Source organism: Microtus ochrogaster, unplaced genomic scaffold (genome assembly GCF_000317375.1).
Source record: "Microtus ochrogaster isolate Prairie Vole_2 unplaced genomic scaffold, MicOch1.0 UNK1, whole genome shotgun sequence".
Taxonomy (NCBI): Eukaryota; Metazoa; Chordata; class Mammalia; order Rodentia; family Cricetidae; genus Microtus; species Microtus ochrogaster.
This window is the reverse complement of record NW_004949099.1, coordinates 33898425-33919842: the sequence shown is the minus strand read 5'-3', so window position 1 is coordinate 33919842 and position 21418 is coordinate 33898425. Positions and strand designations below refer to the sequence as shown.

The 21418-nt window shown below is 36.2% G+C and overlaps 1 protein-coding gene across 8 annotated transcripts in view; it reads left to right on the top strand.

The window, feature by feature from the left end:
• The window catches only part of Erc1 (ELKS/RAB6-interacting/CAST family member 1), a 356262-nt gene that overhangs the window by 195059 nt on the left and 139785 nt on the right, over nt 1-21418 (top strand). For all 8 annotated transcript variants that reach the window (XM_026788064.1, XM_026788065.1, XM_005365120.3 and 5 more), the window contains one exon: nt 12280-12440. In XM_026788064.1, the coding sequence (XP_026643865.1) occupies nt 12280-12440 (161 nt within the window). The remainder of the gene's footprint in view (nt 1-12279; nt 12441-21418) is intronic.

The window sequence follows — 21418 nt, the reverse complement described above, 5'->3', positions numbered from 1 at the left end:
GTAGCTCTAGCCTTAGAAGCCCAAGTCCTTATCATTTCCTTTACATATGCAGAGTGCAAGCCAAAATTAACAACAGCTTGCTTAATTTCTTTCAGATCATTCATTGCTATTGGTGTCCATCTAGCTTCTTTGACTCCCTTTGAGCCTTTAGAAGTTGCTGCTTTGTCAGAATTAGTATAGGGTATGTCGCTAGAATCCTGGGTAAGCCAGTTCTAATAGCTGGTGGAGGCATTATATCCTGTCCTTGTGCCTCCTTACTCTGTTCATCAGCTTCAATAATTTCTCCAGTCTTTTCAAATCTTTTTATCATTGTCTCTCTTAAATCCTGAATCTCCTGACCTGTATATGTTTCCAGTGATTTCATTGAGGTATCAATTTTTTGGTCCTTATTCTACACCTGTGATTCCAAAGCTTTAATTTTTTTCCTTCAATGATAACATGTCCTCCTTAAACTTTTCTTGTATATCATGTAGATTCTCATCTTGGAGGTACATTCTGTCTGTTACCTTATCAAAACTTTGTGATAAAGTCTGAACGTCAAATTCAACAGCTTGAACCCTTTCAGGTAACTTTCTAGTACCCTTGGATATGGAGTCAATTTTGTCTGTCATAGTATCCACTTGTTCAGATAACCTCTGATTTTCAATAATTTTAATCCTGTCAATTAGTTGTTCATTATTAGTTCGTAAAGATTCTATCATTCTTAGGAGTGCCATATTCTTCTGTTCATTATTAGTTCGTAAAGATTCTATCATTCTTAGGAGTGCCATATTCTTCTGTTCATTTTTAGTTCATAAAGACTCTATCATTCTTAGGAGTGTCATATTCTTCCTTAATGACAGAATATGGAAAAGAAAACTGAAACCTAGTAACAAGCAAATTAAGGTATCCCCATAATCATATAAACCTTATATGACATAATCCATTGTATTAGTAAATATAAATTTACTAATCCATTGTATTAGTGAAAACAATGCAATAAAATTTGCATCAGAAACGAAAACTGCCTTATTACCTATATCCCAGCAGGTGGTGCTGTTGCTGGGTCGCGATGAAAACAGGGTCCTGTTTCAGTGCCTTAGTAGATGTTGAAAACCGGAAAATGCGAGTTTCTCAACAAAGTAAATGTAATTAAATCAATTCGACAGACAGAACCAGAAACCCAGAATCTAGGGGTAGAGAAGAACAACCTGGAAGCCACTTATGCCTCCACTTGACAGAGTCACTCTGAGGGGTTGCAGCTTTCTGCAACTGGCAACTGTGTGCTCTGGTTCGCGCCACTTAAGAGTTGTGCTTGCAAGGGAGATTTAAAAACAACTCAGAAAAGAGCAAACCACGCAGGCAGAGACTACACGGGCCTGTGGATTTTAAATCCACGTGGAGAGGCAGACGATAGGGTGTGTGGGGACTTGAAGTCGATCTGAGGCGTCTAAAGGGAAAATATAAAGAACTGCAGCAAGAAAAGCCACTGCGTGATAATTTATATTAAACTGCTGGCTCCACGCACAAGGCACAGGCCACAAGGCACAGGCCGTGGCTGAGGAAGGGAAGGCTCATGCCAAGCCGAACTCGAGGCCGGCAGCTAAGTGGGGGAAGGAGAGGTCCTAAAACCAAACGTTGGGCGCCAGGTGAAGGTGTAAGTCGCAAACAATGCCACACCAGTTTGGAATTATGATTAATAGGGTGATATTTATTTAAAGGGGAAAAAACTTACAGATAACCGTCCCAGACAACAGCCCTCTGCGCAATCAGGAAGGAGTCTAGTCTCCGAAAACAGAGCAGGAAGCAAAGAGAGCGAGAAGGGAAGTAGCCGCTTTTTTAAATGAGATAACAATGGGCTGGTATCTCAGCAGCTATAGGCTGGAGGAGCGGAAGGACCTCCAGCAACAATGTTTGGTTTTCCAATTAAATTCTCTTTTCACTGTAGTTTAGTCTCCTCCATCCCTCTCTTGTTCCCTCCTAAGCTTCTCTTGGTTTTAGGTGTCGGCTGTTATTTGCAGCAGTCCTTATTTTCCTTGCTTTTAGCACCAAATATCATTTGTACAGTTTTCTTTTTTTTTCCAGTTTTCTTTTTTTTTCTTTGCTTATTGATTTTTATTGAGGTCTACATTTTTCTCTGCTCCCCTCCCTGCATCTCCCCTCCCCCCTTCGACCCACCTCCCCCCCAAGGTCCCCATGCTCTCAATTTACTCAGGAGATCTTGTCTTTTTCTTCTTCCCATGTAGATAAGATCTATGTTAGTCTCTCTTAGAGTTCTCATTGTTGTCTAAGTTCTCAGGGATTGTGCTTTGTAGGCCGATTTTCTTTGCTTTATGTTTAAAAACCACCTATGAGTGAGTATGTTGCAACGAGAGGGTCCCTTGTTTGTTCCAGCTGCCTGGCTAGCATGCACCATAAATAACCACAGCAGAAACTGTATTCATTAAAACACTGCTTGCCCCATTAGCTGTAGTTTCTTATTGGCTAATTTTTAAAAATATTTATTTATTTATTTATTTATTATATGACATTCTGCCCCCGTGTATGCCCGCATGACAGAAGAGGGCGCCAGATATCATTACAGATGGCGGTGAGCCACCATGTGGTTGCTGGAAATTGAACTCAGGACCTCTGGAAGAGCAGCCAGTACTCTTAACCACCGAGCCATATCTCCAGCCCCCTTGGCTAATTCTTACATCTTAATTTAACCCATTTCTATTAATCTGTATATTGCCATATGACTGTGGCTTACCTGCAAGATTCTAACCAGCGTCCGTCTCAGGCAGAATATTCGTGATGTCTCTCACTCTGCTTCCTTCCTCCCAGAATCCATTTCTGTCTTCTATGCCTAAGTTGTGCCCGATCAGGCCCAAAGCAGTATCTTTATTCATTAACCATTGAAAGCAATACATAAACAGAAGAACCTCCTACACCATTTCCCCTTTTCTGTTTAAACAAAAAGGAAAGATTTAACATAGTAAAATTCTAGCAAGTATTACAGTTACAATATTTATATCTATTTTATCTTATAATAAAGGAAAATTATAAATATAACTATCTATTCTTTAACTCCATCAAAGACTCCAGAAGGATATAATATTACCTAAGTAAACAGGAAGTGCATTGTGAGCAAGTTATAAAACTCTAGAATTGACAGGGACCTCTCACTGCCTGTACAGTCACCCAAAGTTCTTCTTCTGTACTGTTGTGGCATCCATTGTTAGCCTACAGGCCCATAGTATCCAGCAGATTTTTCCATAAAGCAGGAAATTTTAAAGACAGTTCTGCCCATATTGGCAATTTTAAGTTACTTTCTTTTGTGTGCTGCAGAATGTCTCACAGACTCTTCTATGAAGCAGGAACCCTGAAGGACCATCTCACCTTTAGCAGTCATCTCTCTGTGGGTATTGCTTGTCTAATGAAACAGTCCAGGCAAGAGTAGTTTCTTGCCCAAATGGCTAGCAAACTCCATAAGGAGCCTTTTCGATGCCCATCTTCCTCAGAAAGTAGCTTGCTTCTGCCAGGATCAGACATGTCTCATTGTCAATGAAAATTCCTAAGTTACTAAAACATTTTAAATGCCATATTCTGTAGTCTTTGAAAGATATGAAGACTGCCTATCTATCTGAAATATATCTATGCACATCTAGAAAAATCTAACTAACATGACTATAAACTTGACTATTATAGATGATTACCTATTAACCTGTATTTCTTAATTATACATTACATTTTTAAATGTGTCATGGACCGGGTCAGTGGAGCCACTTAGATTGTGGGAGAAATAGGGTCTTGGTACTGAGGAAGGCACAAGGTCAGTGATGACAGACAGACATGGTTTGAATCTGCTGAAATTTTACTGAATTCATGTTTTCATTATATAGTATTCAAACAAGGAACAACTCAGAAAGTCATGTATCATCAGTTGGCACAGTATGAAAGCTTCTTTTAGTTACATCAGCAATTTCTAAGAAAAGCATATTATCAGGAACAGGTGTTAGACATAAAATATCCTTTGAAGAGGAACTCTTGTCCCTGAGAACTTAAACATCAGACAAGTGGTTTCATCTTATCTAAGAATAGAAAGTTTCTGTTTCATTATCACTTTCATGACCCTCCCCAAGCTCCTCTTTCTAACCCTTTCTTTCTTCTTTTTTTAATATTTATTTATTTATTATATATACAATATTCTGTCTGTGTGTATGTTTGCAGGCCAGAAGAGGGCACCAGAGTTCATTACAGGTTGTTGTGAGCCACCAAGTGGTTGCCAGAAATTGAACTCAGGACCTTAGGAAGAGCAGGCAATGCTCTTAACCACTGAGCCATCTCTCCAGCCCTCTAACCCTTTCTTTATCTCATCTAGTGACCAAATATGCCTGACAGCTCTCTGCACCAGCCAAAATATACTTTTTTCTACCTTCTTCTGCAGCAGACACCATGGGGGTCAGGATCTAGCAAGCCTATCCATAAAATTCAAATATTCATAATATAACACTCTTTGTCCATCAACATTAAGCCATCTATTCCCTTTCTCATCATACACCCCCATGTATGGCAAGGGTTCTACTGTAGTCTTATATATTCCCATACTGTGCTTCCCTATCCCAGAGCTGTTCCTAAAGAGATAATCCTTGTCTTGTAGATATAAAGAATATCATTATTATAAAAGAGATTGTGCGAAGCTCATATCCTGCATAGCCAGCTAATCAAGAAACCCGTCTATGCCTCAAAGGCGGCCAATACTGGGCCATCTACCATTGACCTCCAGGAAGCCTAGTCCCATATGACATGTAGCTCTCGTCCGGCATAATGACCTCGTCCGGCATAATGACGTATGTCATGTCACACAGACAACACTGGGTTGGTGTGGCACAAATGAACTACACAATCATAATACCTTAGTCAAGAGCAGAAATATACATATAACAAGATTGACCTTAATTTGCATCAATAAACCAAGATCCATACTAATGTAAATTATTCATATCTATATCATATCCCTCTTTAAATGTAAAAGAACATTTATAAACAATATTTGGGAATGTGGGTGTAGATTGCTTTTGGTAAGATTGCTATTTTTACTATGTGAATTCTGCCTACCCAAGATGTGGGAGATCTTTCTACTTTCTTGTGTCTTCTTCAATTTCTTTCTTTAAAGGTTTAAAGTTCTTGTCATACAAGTCTTCCACTTGTTTGGTTAGAGTTACTCCATGATATTTTATGCTATTTGTGGCTATTGTGAGGGGTGTTGTTTCTTTGATTTCTTTCGTAGCTCTTTTATCATCTGTGTACAGGAGGGCTACTGACTTTTTTGGAGTTAATCTTGTATCCTGCTACATTACTGAAAGTGTTTATGAGTTGTAGAAGTTTTTTTGGTAGAATTTTTGGGATCAGTTATGTAAACTATCATATAATCAGTGAACAGGGAGAGTTTGAATTCTTCTTTTCTGATTTGTATCCCCTTGATCTCCTTTTGGTGTCTTATTGCTCTAGCTAGAACCTCAAAAACTATATTGAATAGATACAGAGAGAGTAGAAAACCATGTCTTGTTCCTGATTTCAGTGGAATCACTGGGAATTTCTCTTCATTTAGTTTGATGTTGGCTGTTGGCTTGCTGTATATTGCCTTAATTATGTTTAGGTATGTTCCTGTATCCCTGCTCTCTCCAAGACCTTTATCATGAAGGGATGTTGTATTTTGTCAAAAGCTTTTTCCGCATCTAATGAGATGATCATGTGGTTTTTATTTTTTAGCTTGTTTATATGGTGGATTACATTGACAGATTTTTGTATGTTGAACCATCCCTGCATCTGTGGGATGAAGCTGACTTGATTGTGGTGGATGATGGTTCTGATGTGTTCTTGGATTCGATTTCCCAGTATTCTATTTAGTATTTTTGCATCGATGTTCATGAGTGAGATTGGTCTGTAATTCTCTTTCTTAATCATGTATTTCTGTGGTTTGGGTATCATGGTAATTGTACCCTCATAAAAAGAGTTTGGCAGTGTTCCTTCTCATTCTACTGTGTAGAATAATTTGAAGAGTATTGGTATGAGTTCTTCTTTGAAAGTCTTGTAGAATTCTGAGCTGAAACCATCTGGTCCTGGGCTTTTTTGTTGTTGTTGTTGTTGGGAGACTTTTGATGACTGTTTCTATTTCTTCAGCAGTTATAGGTCTGTTCAATTTGCTTATCTGGTCTTGATTTAATTTTGGTAAGTAATATTTAACCAGAAAGTTGTCCATTGTTTTTAAGTTTTCCAATTTTGTTGAGTACAGGTTTTTGAAATATGACCTGATGATTCTCTGTATTTTCTCCATGTCTGTTGTTATATCCCCCTTTTTGTTTCTGATTTTGTTAATTTGGATATTATCTCTCTGCCTTTTGCTTAGTTTGGATAAAAGTATATCTATTTTGCTGATTTTCTCAAAGAACCAACTCTTTGTCTCATTAATTCGTTGTATTGTTTCTTTCTATTTTGTTGATTTCAGCTCTCAATTTGGTTATTTCCTGCTGTCTAGTTCTCTTAGGTGAGTTTGCTTCTTTTTGTTCTAAAGTTTTCAAATGTTCTGTTAATTCACTAGTGTGGTATTTTTCCAGCTTCTTTATGTAGGTATCCAGTGCTATGAACTTTCCTCTTAATCCTACTTTCATTGTGTCCCATAAATTTGGGTATGTTGTGTGGTCATTTTCATTGAATTTTAGGAAGTCTTTAATTTCTCCGTTTATTTCTTCCATGACCCATTCATTGATGATTCGGGTGAGCATTGTTTAATTTCTAATTGTTTGTGGGTTTTCTGGAATTAGCATTGCCATTGACTTCTAGTTTTAAATAATGGTGATCTGAGAATGTACATTGGGTTATTCCATTTTTTTTTGTTTCGTTACTGAGTATGTGATCAATTTTGAGAAGGTTCCATGAGGTGCTGAGAAGAAGGTATATTCTTTCATGTTTGGATGGATTAGTCTATAGATATCTGTTAAGTCCATTTGAGTCATATATCTGTTAGTTCTCTTATTTCTCTGTTCATTTTTTGTCTGACTGACCTGTCCAGTAGTGAGAGGGGAGTGTTGAAGTCTCCCATTATTAGTGTTTGGGGTTTAATGTATGATTTAAGCTTTAGAAGTATATTTTTTACATATGAGTGTGTCCTTGTATTTGGGGCATAAATGTTCAGTATTGAGATTTCCTCTTGATGGATTTTTCCTGTGATTAATATGAAGTGACCTTCTTTGTTTCTTTTGACTGATTTTAGCTTGAAGTCTATTTTGTTAGGTATTAGGATAGCTACATCTGATTGTTTCTTAGGTCCATTTGATTGGTTTATTTTTTCCCCCAACCCTTTACTCGGAGACCATGTCTGTCTTTGAGGTTGAGATGTGTTTCTTGTATGCAGAAGAAGGATGGATTCTGTTTTTGTATCTAATCTGTTAGCCTGTGTCTTTTTATGGGTGAGTTGAGTCCATTTACATTAAGGGATACTAATGACCGGTAATTGCTATCTCCTTTAGCTTTAGTTTTCATTGTTGGTGATGTTAATTTTTACATTTTCCCCTTTTTTGGGATTTGCTGCTATGAAACCATCAATTGTCTGTGCTTTTGTTGGTGTACCCAACTTCCTTGGGTTAGAGTTTTCCTTTTATTATTTTGTGTAGGGCTGGGTTTGTGGCTAGGTATTGGTGAAATCTAGTTTTGTCATAAAAATACCTTATTTTGTCATTCTTTGGTGATTGAAAGTTTTGCTGGGTATAGTAGTCTGGGCTGGCATTCGTGGTCTCTTAATGTCTACATAATGCTTGATCATGACCTTCTGGCTTTCATTGACTTCATTGAGAAGTCAGGTACAATTCTGATAGGTCTATCTTCATATGTTCCTTGGCCTTTTTTCCTTTGTAGCTCTTAATATTCTTTTTTTACTTTGTATGTTTAGTGTCTTGATTATTATATGGCGATAGGACTTTTTTTTTGGATCCAGTCTATTTGGTGTTCTGTAACCTTCTTATATCTTCATAGGCATGTCTTTCTTTAGGTTGGGAAAGTTTTCTTCTATGATTTTAAGTATATTTTCTATGCTTTTGAGTTGAAATTCTTCCCCTCCTTTTATACCCATTATTCTTACATTTGGCTTTTTCATGGTGTCTCATATTTCCTGGATATTTTGGGTTAATCTTTTGTTAGATTTAATGTTTTCTTTTACTGATCAATCTATTTCCTCTATTGTTTCTTCAGTGCTTGAGATTCTCTCTTCCATCTCTTGTATTCTGCTGTTCATGCTTGTGTTTGTGGTTCCTGATCATTTTCTCATGATTTCTGTTTCTATAATTCCCTTGGCTTTTGTTTTCCTTATTGTCTCTATTCCAGTTTTCAAGTCCTGAATAGTTTCTTTCATATGTTTGATTTCTTTTTCTTGTTTTTCTTTATGTGATTTGTTGATGTCTTCCAATTTTTTGTTTGTATTTTCCTCCATTTTTTAAGGGAATTTCTCATTTCCTCTTTAAGAGTTTCAAACATTCTCTTGAAGTTATTTTTTAGGTCATTTTCTTCTGCCTCATCCATATTTGGTTGTTCAGGTCTTGCTGTTGTAGGCTCTTTAGGTTTTACTGGTGTTGTGTTGCTCTTGGTGGTATTGTGTGTGTTCTTAACTTTTCTACAAATTTATAAACTGATAAAAATAAAGTGATATACTTTGAAATATATGCACATAGTTTAAAAAAATGTAGGTAGGCTGACACAACTTAGCAGGTAAGAGGTTGTTGTCAAGCCTGGCAAACAAAGTTTCGTATCTGAAACCTATATGATAGGAGAAAACTAAGTCCCACAATTGACTTCTGATGTGAGTGTGTGTGTGTGTGTGTGTGTGTGTGTGTGTGTGTGTGTGTGTGTAAAGGAAGAGTAGGTGGTCAAGTCCAGTCTTAGTTACATACTGATTTTTCAGGCCAGCATCAAACTGTCTCAAAAAGGGAGTAGACATGAAAGAAAGAAGACAAATTCCGAATGCGCTATTTTAGGAACTTGGTGGGGGTACAGTGAAATGACTACATGTAAGCTGTTCAGTGATAACTATGATAGTCTTCTCCTACACACTTGTCTTTAATGGATGCCTGAACTGCAAGTCATACTGAATGCATATGGTAAAGTCTTATTTATGAATTAGGCACAGCGAGAGAATAACAATGATAAACTCATTAGAATGACCTACTGTATTGCAAGTTATGTATATATGGCCTCTTTCCCAACATTTCTTACTATACTTCTTATTGAAAGGGAACACTTTACATCTTTTTTTTTGTCAACATCGATTTGTACTTTAGAGCCATTATTAAGTAAAAATAAACATTACTAGAGCACAAGCACTTTAAGAGCAAGTCAGTGCACTTGATCCCTGAGGCTGCTGCTGCATGACCTGAATGCAGACAGCAGACACAAATAATAGACAAACAATAATTCACAGTCAGCTGGAGAGAGGAAGGGGTGTGAGATTTTATCACTCTCTTTAGAAAAGTTATGAGTTGTTTATTTCTGGGTTTTCCATTTGATGTTTTCATACTACAGGTAGCTGAAACTATGAAAAGCATAACTATGGGTAAGAGATAGATGTCTGTTTTGCTGTTTATCTGGAAAATACACATAGGGTCTAGTCTTTCTATAAACAAAACATTTCACAATTCTCAGTTCTGACATTTGAAGACAATTGTGTGCAGTGAAGGACTATAATTATTTCCTACTTTGCGTAATTATCTTTACATAATTTCTTTTCTTTTCTAAAAGTAGATGGGAATTGTTAATATTTAAACTATGACCTTAATTTTTTTCTGTTGTTAATGTTGTTAAGTAAATTAGATTCACATGCTCACATAGTTAATAGTGTATGCAGAAATCAGTGTATGTGTTTTATAAATCTAAACGTGAGATAATCAAGAGTTTATAAAGATAGAATAATCATATGACTTTGATGTAGACAGACTCTTATACAGGGCACATAACACTCCGTACTTGTAAGAAATAAGATCACATTTATTGTTGGTTAGTGGTGGCACACACCTTTAATTCCAGCACTCAGGAGACAGAGGCAGGTGGATCTCCCAAGTTCAAGCCAGCCTGGTTTTTTTGAGTGAATTCCCGGACAACCAAAGCTACACAGAGAAACCCTCTCTCAAAAACCACATGTAAACAAAAACAAAGAAAACTGTGCTTATTAAGATCCAGTCAATTTAAATATTCCCTATCAAAGCATCATAAAATATGTATGTCCTTCTGTTTTCACAAAGTAGAATATGCACTTAGGAAAATTACAACACTATATTCATAACATCAGCATGCATGAATCTTAGAAAATGCCAAATATTTATATGCTTTATGATTCTATTTGCAAAGTTAACAGGCAGAATATCAAGTTTGGAAAAACAAAATGATAGAATACTTTTTATCTGCAAAGGGATAGAGAGGCAAGTTTTGAGGTGCTGACAGTGTTCTGTTTATTAATTGACATGCTAACAAGATGCATTGACTTGAAGCAGATTTTTCAAGTTCCACATTTATTGTATATCTTCATGTATTTTGCGTTTTTGTAAAAGATTTACCAAAAATTGTTTAGCTGTAAAGGGAGATACATAGTTTCCTTTTGTGTAGGGAGAGGAGGGTTTGACTGTTAATATATACTTTTGCTTGTATGTATGTAGATTCTTTCTAGGATATGTAAGAAACTGATATGGTTGTTTGCTATGAATGGTGCAATACAAGATGCCTGGGAGACTTTTGAGATCTGTGTAAGGAAGGCAACAAATTCTGATAACAAATGCACCTTACTCTTCTTGTGTTAGAACACATGTTTACTCAGTTTTAGAAAGGTTTACACTAACTGAATGGATAGAATGGAATTAACTCTTATCAGTGGTGCCCAGAGAGCTGAGGGTTACATATATTCACCTGACATTTGCAGATGTGACTATATCCCAGGGAGTTCCTCCCATTAGAGCAAGGATCGACTTGAGCCCTTGGGTGTGTGTGTGTGTGTGTGTGTGTGTGTGTGTGTGTGTGTGTGTGTGTGTAATGCAGGTACACACATGCAAGCATCCTTTTCTTGCTGTTGAGTAGCAGATGTGGTTTGGTACCAGGCACTCACTTGAAGGAGTCCACAAACAGCTCTGGTGTGCTTACCATAGGCCTGTCCCTCCAAACAGCTCTCAGTTTTAGCACAAAAAATTGGTTTGTATAGGAGTGAATGAATGACAGAATCCCTTCCTCGACCTACTGCTTCCGAACAGATAAGTCATCAGCATGATGAACACTATTATAAACTTCTGTGATCAGTGCTCTGTGCTTACCTGTGAGATTACTGTTTGTTAATAACAGGATTTCCTCTGTATAGTTTTTATTTAAGTAATTCAAATTTGAATAACCAGAATGAATGAAAATAGCTTATGAGATACAGACCTTTCCTCTCTGTGTTTCTTTTCCCTGTATTTTAGCATTCTGTACTTTTGTTGGCCTTGCACATGGTTTTTGTTTCAGATTTGTTTCTATCAATGCTTCTTTTTGCCCAGATCTTTTTAAAGCATTGTGCCTCTTTTATCTGATCATATATTTTTGGATATAAAAAAGGAACTCTTTAATGCTGTTAACAATAGAACTTAATTCTGATGTATAAAACTACTCTCTGTGTATGCTGCATCTAGTACTCAAGTTTGGCCTTTATTTCATAAGATCCTTCTATAAGTAATTGTTATTTTGTGCATTGGTGTTTGTGTGTTGGGGGGTAATGTATGTGTGATAGAGGGAGTGCACACAGGGCATCTTTGCAGGTCAGAAGACAACTTTGTGGAGTTAGTTCTCTCCTTTCACCTTTACGTGGATTCAAGGGATTGAACTCAGGTCGTCTGGGCATCATTAGAGTTGTGCAATAAGTACTTTACCAGCTGAACCACTTTGCTGGGTCTATTTTCTCTCCCTCCCCCCACCCCTGCCCATTTTTACTACATACTCTCTCTCTCTCTCTCTCTCTCTCTCTCTCTCTCTCTCTCTCTCTCTCTCTCTCTCTCTATTGTGTGGGGGTGGATATGTGTTGTTGTTTGCTGATTTGCTGGGGAACAAACTGAGAATTTTGAATACACTCCCTACCTCGGAGATAAATCTCTGTTCCCGTTTATTCTTGGTGTATATATACATGATCAGAAAGAGTTTAGAAATTTCAAAAGGATCATGTATCTTCCATTTTATCAGCCCAGGAGTTGCCCATGGCCCAGCGACACTCTCTGTATTTGACAATAGTGTTTTACTTTTCCCTTTTTGTACGTGTCATAGGTGGAAGAACTGTTGATGGCCATGGAGAAGGTGAAGCAGGAACTGGAGTCCATGAAAGCTAAACTGTCCTCCACTCAACAGTCCCTAGCAGAGAAGGAGACACACCTCACCAATCTCCGGGCAGAGAGGAGGAAGCACTTAGAGGAAGTTCTGGAAATGAAGTAAGTCTGCACCTTTGTGCTTTGGGCTCCACTCAGTTGAAATGCTTCTGCTTATTTGTTTCTGCATCTTTGTGCATTGCCCTATTACAGGGAGCCTAATTATCTTGCCAGCTGATTTCTTCTACTTTCTAGAACAAATTTTGTCAAGCATGGCACAAAGGAAAATTCAGGTCAGCTGGGGAAGAGGCCATTGCTTCTCACATCTTATTACCACCCTGTATCTTAGAAATGTTACAAAGTTCTTCTAGATGGGCAAAGTAGCCTCCCCCATAAGGTACTTTGTGAAACCTAATGACCTGAGTTCATTCCTTAGGCCCATGTAAATGTGGAGGGAGAACCAATTTCATAAAGTTGTCTCCCTACTTTTCATGCATATGCTTTGGCTCTCACACATACACACACAATGTATTTTTTTATTAAGGAAAACACTTGTTCTAAGCATTTTCAAATGTATATAAAAGTAGGATAGTATAATGAGTTTCCATAGATTTGCCATTGAGTTTTGATAATTCATATTTTGTCGCATCAGACACCAGTTTCTATAAAATTGTCAATTTCAGCAAAGTACCACTAAAATTTATGCCATTTTCCTTCTTACCTCACATCATGTAGGTTCTTGAGATTGAAATATCTAACTGCTAATATATTTAGATTGTTCTCTTTATACTCTGTGAACTTTTGTTAAAACAAATATGTCTCTTATGTCTCTTGATCACAGTGCTGGTACTGTTTTAATTACAATTAGCAGCTATCACCCACATATACAGCCTCAGCCGTTCTGTCAGACCCAAGTTTCTGGTGCTGTTTGCACACTGCACATGATGTCATACCAAGCAATCTGTATTTGTCTGGGCTTCTTAACCTCTATCATCTTACATATAGTAATATCTGTCATCTGATATTACTCTTATTTTCTGTTGCTTGATCATCCCACGATTGTCTTCTCTACTTCATTACACAGTCTCTCTTAGCTAAAATAATTTTTCCCTCAACAACTAGTAGTTTAAGATGTTAATGTCTCTTTTCTGTTGCTTTGAACTGTGATACATTGCAAATACCTGGATAAATGCAGTAGCTGAGGATCTTGCCAGGATCCCTGTAGAAACAGACAGGCCTTGAGAAAGCAACACTATGAGTTTTGTTTTGTACCTCTTAAGCAACAGTTGATCCATTTTCTTATCAGAATCTTCCCACTTAGCTCAGATGGCAACTTCCAGAAAAACAGAAGTTTGTTTGCTGCTAGAATTTCCTTTTATTATTAAAACTTTGAGACTGTATGAACAATGTGGGTGGATTTTTTTTATGCTTGAATGAAAGGTAATTGTGAGGGGTTTGTTTTATAGTAACACGGTACCAAAATTCATTATAAACTTTCCTCACCTAAGAAAATAAATACCACGATTTACAAAACTTATCAATAAGATCTTAAGTCTCACATAATAAACAAAGTAAAGAATATAGAGGTATGTGTCAACATCATAGAAATTTAAATACTTGAAATAAAACACTAAACCTTTGCTTTTTAGGGATGACCCATTTCTTAAATCACTTTCTTAGTTCCCATGTTATATTACAGTGACATAGTGATTTTTTAAAAAAGATTTATTTATATTTTTATTTTATGAGTATTGGCCTACATGTGTATCTGGTGTGAAGGCCAGAAAGAGGGTATTTTGTAACTAGAGTTACAAATGGTTTTGAGCTACCATAATGTGTGTGCTGAGAATCAAATCTGGGTACCTCAAGGAGAATCTAGTGCTCTTAACTGCTGACCTTTCTGTAGCTCTCATCATGATGTTTTGACTTAGATATTTTATAAACTTTGTATCATGGACACTACCTTCTGAAAAGCTTTAACAGTGGTTCAGGCTTTCTGTTACACATAAATTCCCTGCTATCTTCTATAATCTTCACCTAAATTATTCTAGTGTTAATAAAAACTCAGAGTTAGAAAATGAACTAAAAACTAATAAATCTAAGGGACAGTGGAGGGGTGATCAGCTGACCCTACTCTCTACATTTTTCTCTTCACAAAACCGTGGAAATCTTCCCCTCAGCCCCTCTTTCTGTCTTCCTTTTCCTTTCTATTCAGCATGCACAGTCTCCAACAACTCTATGGCTAATCCTGGTCAGCCGTTGCTGACGCTGTCCTTGATTCAAGGTGGTATTGTTGTCACAGCTGGGTTGCAGTGCAACAATTCTTATGAAAAATTTCTCTTTTTTATCTAAAAACAGAAGAGTTTTAATTCTAACATCGTTAAACTATACAGTAGCAACAATTATTAAGTAGGAAATACATTCACAATGTCCAGTCCATTAGTATTTTCAAATTCAAATACTCCATTATCTGTCCTATTTTGGTGAGTTCAGAGTTTTGTACTTTATTTACTTTCTATTAAAACTATGGAAAACTGTAACTATCTAGCTTTCAGTTCCATAGAGACCCAAGAACAATATAGAATTATCTGATTAAACAGGAAGTACAGAGGAAACAACTTCCAAAACTAAGAAACAATAGAGACTTCTGACTGCCTAAACAATCACCCCAAGTTTGCTGTGCAACCTTGGTGCATCCATCTTTGGTCTACAGAACTAGAATATTTGACAGACTTTTCTATGAAGCAAGAATTTTGAAGGACTGTCCTACTTTGTCTTGGCAACATTTGGCAGTTGCTTTCTTTTGCATCCTGTTTGTCCAGTTTGGATAGCAAACTGTTAGCAGTTGAGGCAAGGACAGTTCCTTTGCCCAGTTAATAACTTTGCCACAAATGAAAGCAAATTCCATATGGAAATCCTTTGATGCCCATCATTCTCTTTTGAAGTAAATTGGTGCTGTCAAGAGCAGATGTCTCACTGTCATGAAAAGCCATATGTTATTTTTTTAATATTTATTTATTATGTATATAATATTCTGTCTGTGTATATGCCTGCAGGCCAGAAGAGGGCACTAGACCCCATTACAGATGGTTGTAAGCCACCATGTGGTTGCTGGAAATTGAACTTAGGACCTTTGGAAGATCAGGCAATGCTCCTAACCTCTGAGCCATCTTTCCAGCCCCAAAGCCATATATTATTAAAATATTTTAAACTCAATATTTCGTAGGCCTCTGAAGTGTTTGAAGACCATCTGTCTATTTTAAATATGTCTATGCTTGGCCTTGGAAACATACCCAACATGACTATAAGTATGGTTGTTGTAATGAGTAACTAACTACTAACTGATGTGGGAGAGTCTTCTGTTTTGTGTTGATTTCATTGGTTAAATAAAAAAAAACTGCCTTGGCCCTTTAATAGGACAGAAAATTAGATAGGTGGAGTAAACAGAACAGGATGCTGGGAAGAAGGCAGTGAGGTCAGTCGCCATGACTCTCCTCTCTGAGGTGGATGCCCGTTAGACTCGTCCCGGTAAGCCACAATCAAGTGGCAATACAGATATTAGAAATGGGTTAGATCAGTATGTAAGAGCTAGCCAATAAGAGGTTATAACTAACGGGCCAGGCAGTGTTTAAAAGAATACAGTTTCCGTGTAATTATTTCAGGTAAAGCTAGCTGATGGCCAGGAGCTGGGTGGCAGGAAGTGGCCCGCCACTCCTTACAACTAACTTGTATTTTTTTTTATTTTCCTAAATAGCTTTCAAGGACTTACTTTATACTATATTTTTTAATGAGCTTCATAGTTACAATACCTTAAACAAAAAATAGAGAGCATATAGTATAACAAAAATAAATATAAAATAAATATACAAAAATACCTTAAACAAGAGTAGAAACATTTATACAATATAACAAAATAACCTTAAACTTGTATCAATATGCAAAAATACATACCAATGTGAAATATTTGTGACTATTAGTTGCTTTTTTACTTTGAAAGTAGATTCAATATCTACCCTTTTATCTTATCATTTCTATATCCTCACCCTTTTTCTTTTTAGAATGAAATCCCTGAATCCAATTTCCTTTTAGTTTCCTCCCTGACTGTGATCAATAGCAACTTGTAACCAATCCCCCTAAATAATGACAAACATTCATCGAACAAACAAAAACCACCCACCCCACTTCTTGGAAATGTGAACATTATGTTCTTAAATTTACTTTCTGCTCTGGAGGTGATGGCATCTTTAGGGGACGCTGAAAAAATTGAGGTAAAGATAAAGTCCTGGGAGAGCTGGCTGTTGTCCAGTGTGATAGGAAAAGTTCAAGTCTTATCTGAAGTTCTAACTGGAGTAGTCTGTGATATTAGATGATCTTGGCTAGCTGCCTTCAAACTGTTCTGAGCAGTTTATTATCTAATGTCTCTCCCCAGTTGTCGGTCTTTCTTCATTAGTACTAAAAATTTTAGCATCAATAAAGAATTTGTGCAATTTATATTAGGCGACCTTTATTACCCCTTCTATTTATTAAGCATATCTTTTGAAGTGCAGTTAGATCTTTGTATAACTGCTTGTCATGTAGGATTGTGTGGTATATTTGTAATATGCTTTATATTGTAATATTCAAAAAGCTGTTTCATTTTATTAAAGACACTTTGGAGCACTGTCAGTCTTAATATGTACAGATATCCCCATGATGGTCATAACTTCTAATAAATGAGCGATTACAGAATCAGTCTTTTCAGAACTTAAAGCAGTTTCCCATTGAAATCCTGAATAAGTATTTATGGTACAGGGCACATACTTTGCTTTTCCAAATTCTGCAAAATGAGACATTGTAGTAGGAGGCCACTTGTTCGTTTCCCGGCTGCCCAGACTCCCGAAATAACCATACAGAAACTGTATTAATTAAATCACTGCTTGGTCTGTTAGCTCTAATTTTTTATTGGCTAGCTTTTACATCTTAATTTAACCCATTTCCATTTTATATTTTACCACGAGGCTCGTGGTCTACCAACAATGTTCCTGTTGTCTCCTGCAGCAGCTCCATGGCTTCTCCTTGACTTTGCCTCCTTTCTCCCAGCATTCGGTTTAGTTTTGCTCAACTAGTTCTGCTCTACCCTATCACAGGCCCAAAACAGCTTCTTTATTAACCAGTGTTATTTGCAGCATAGAGAGGGGAATCCCACATCAAAACATAACCATCTGCCACATTTAATTTCTTTGAGTACCCTTTGGCTTACTTCCTTCAGGTAGTGGAATCTGTTTATATAAAGAACAAGTATGACATTTCCTTATAATTTACTTGCCTTGTTGCCAAGTAATAGGAAAACCTTCCTTCAAATGTTTGCTATTATTAATATGGTATTTCGTATAAAATTCTGAGGCGTCTAGGACATTTCCTAGCAATAGCTGATCAATTTCATCATTACCTTATGTTAGAGGGCCTGGTTCCTGTATGGAATCTGATATGTGTGATATATAAGGGATTATTTCTATTCCTGATTATTTCTTGTAATTGAATAAATAACAAAGTTAATTCTGAATCATCTGAAATAAGTTCAGTGCTTTCAGCATGCAAAAGCAAATCTTTCCTCATATTGATATTCAGTAACTGTTTTTAAGAAGTTCTGGAAAACCTTATAATACACCATGAATACTTTTTTTTTTTTTACTGAATCATAAGGGCTTTGAGACACTTTAATTATTTTTCCTGACTTATATATGTTTTTCTTTGGGTTCACCTTATTACTTAGCTTCTCTAGGATCTTGAACTATAGGCTCAATGTCCTTTGTTTACATTTATGAATGAATACTTACCATATTAATTTTTGGGGGTCTGGGTTACCTCAGTCAAGATAGTGTTTTCTAACTCCATCCATTTGCATGCAAAATTCAAGATTTTTTTTTTTTTTTTTTTTTTACCACTGAGTAGTACTCTAATGTGTAAACGTGCCACACTTTATCCACTCTTCAGTTGAGGGGCATCTAGGTTGTTTCCAGGTTCTGGCTATTACAAATAATGCTGCTATGAACATAGTTGAACAAATGCTTTTGTAGTATGATTGAGCATCTTTGGTTTTATTCCCAAGAGTGGTATTACTGGATCCTGTGGTAGGTTGATTCCCAATTTTCTGAAAATCTACCATGCTGATTTCCAAAGTGGTTGCACAAGTTTGCATTCCCACCAGCAGTGGATGAGTGTTCCCCTTACTCCACATCCTCTCCAGCATAAGCTATCATTAGTGTTTTTGATCTTAGCCATTCTGACAGTTTTAAGATGGTACCTTATAGTTGTTTTAATTTGCATTTGCCTGATAGCTAAGGAAGTTGAACATGTTTTTAAGTACCTTTTGGCCATTTGAATTTCTTCTGTTGAGAATTTTCTGTTTAGTTCACTATTCCAGTTTTTAATTTGGTTATTTAGAATTTTATTGTCTAATTTCTTGAGTTCTTTATAAGAAAAATATCCATTCTAAAATATTATCTTCTCTCCATGTACAAATTTCTTTTGGAGAATATATAGATGGTACTAAGACCAGAATACAGTCAATCTCTTGCTTCAAGCAATCCACATGTGCATCCAGTAATTTCTCTTCTACCAAAGCCAATTCTTTCTCAGCCTCAGATGATAATTTTTTTTGGACAACTTAAATCCTTATCACCTTGTAAGATTTGAAATAAATTACTTAGTTCTTGATTTGTTAATTTAGTTTTGGGCCCTACCCAGTTAATATCTCCCAGCAGTTTTTGAAAAATCATTAAGAGTTCATTAATTGATCTCTCCTAATTTGTACTTTCTGTCATTAAATTTTCTGTAAACCTATTTTATATCCTTGGTAATTAATAGAATCTCCTCTTTGAATTTTTTTCAGGAGCAATTTGTAGTCCCTAGCAAAGCAAAATTTTCTTTACCTCATTAAGCATTTTTTCTAAGAAATCCAAGTCTGAATCAGCTAGTAAGATGTCATCTATATAATCTTAATTATATATTCAGGAAACTGTTTACAAACAAATTCCAATGGCTGTTGTACAAAATATTGGTGTAAAGTGGGGCCACTTAATATCATTTGCAGAAGAATTTTTCACTGATACCTTTTACCAGGTTGAGAATTATTATTCTGTTCTTGTAAAGGTATAGTAAAAAAGTAATTTTTAAAAGTCAGTTAGTATAATTGAAGTCAAAAGACTTCCAGGCTATAAAGAGCCCACTGACTCACCTCATTTATGACTCTTAAATCTGTTAATGTTCTCCATTTTCCAGATTTCTTTTTAATGAAAAATATAGGTGAATTCCAAGGATTGATTGATTCTTCGATATATTGAGCATTTAGCTGCTCCTGTACCAGCTGTTCTAGTACCTATATTTTTTCTGATTTCAAAGGTCATTGTCCTATCCATACACATTTTAGCAGTTAACCATTTTAAAGGTAGATCTGTTAGTACTTTTGAAAGACCACCAGCTGTTGTGCCCTATTTATGTATAACCTGAAAAGGTATGTGACTGTTCTTGATAATACCTTTTGATATTTCTCTCAAAAGCATTCTTTGTTTATAGTTTTTTCCTGAGGTTGGAGGAATGCTAATCTGTGCTTTCCATTGCTGCAACAAATCATGCCCCCATAAATTCATTGTTAGCTACATATGGTTCTAATTTTTCTTCTGGCCTATACACTCAACCCATCTTAGATTTTGTTTTCCCTGAGATAAAGTTCCAATTCCAAGAAGCTGAACTTTTACATCCTGAAGAGGCCAATCTGGATGCCAAGATTTTGGTGAAATTATTGTTACATTTGTACCTGTTATCTATTCACCCTTCAATTTTAATGCTTTTTATATGTATTTATAGCTTTGATCTCTGATCCGTTTTAGCAGTTTGCCAAAATACTTGCTTTCTGGTTTCTCTTAACCTTTTTGTTTTATCACCTGAAGCTGTTCTGTCTTTGATTACATCCAAAGCAGTGTGACTTTTAGCAATAGGTATTAAATCTTTTAATTGCTCTGTGGATGAGTTTCTCTGATGCTCATAGGGAATGAGTGAGTCAAGTTTGATATTCAAGCCTATAGGAGACCCCTCAGGGTTTTTGCCACTGGCAAAGGGTTACCTTGCCTGTCCCTTGAGCTGTATTCATTAATCCAATGCTGGCCTTTGCCAAACTTTTTGCATACTCCAGTAGGCTGGGGCCTTTTATTTGGATTATCTCTAGAAAAAAAATTTGTTTCTAGGAACATCTTGCATATAATTCCTTTTCAAATGACCCTGTTTACCACAATTAAAACATCCAACATTTTGCTTTTTCTTAGAATTTCCAAACATTACTTCTCCTATTAAGGCACCATCATAAACATGAGATCCAGTACCAGCTGAATTTCTAATCCATTAATCTATGGGTGGTAATCTTGCTTCTAAAGGTCTAATCACTCTTTTTGCATTCTGAATTAGCATTTCCAAAAGCCAAAGATTCCATTGATTTTTCTCTAACTTCTGGATCTGATATCATTCTATTTAGAGCTCAAGTCAATCTTTGTTTAAAAAAAAAAAAGTAAAAACACTGAAGGATTCTTTTGGGCCTTGTATACCTTTAGTAAATGACTCAATTCTCTTTCCTAATTCTTCAACCCTGTCCCAAGTATTAAAGTTCCTGTATGACAGAGCACCAAGGGGTGATCATCAAATCTAGACTGTCTGCAAATCAGCACAATGGCCTTCTCTGATGAGCTGGTTTGGGAAATTTCTGTACCTCTAGCCCTATGGTTTTGTTCTATTTCCATTGTAACTGAGGGCCAGCTTCCAATATTGCTGTAGTTAAATCTTCCCAGTCTTTTGGAACAGTTCTGTTTCAAGGTATCATAAATTTAACATCTGCTTTACTTAGGGTGAATGCATACTATATGACAGAACTGCTTCTTTTTTTTATTTCACAAGAAAAGGATATAATTCAGTAATATTCAGCTATTTGTTCACTAAATGAGAAGCTCTTTCGACTTTTAAAACTGAAAATATGACTTATTTAACAAATTAAACACTATGTATAATCTAATACATTCAACTTGAATCAATCAATAAAAGATCAGTTTGCCTATCTCCATTATTTTCTTTTTTTT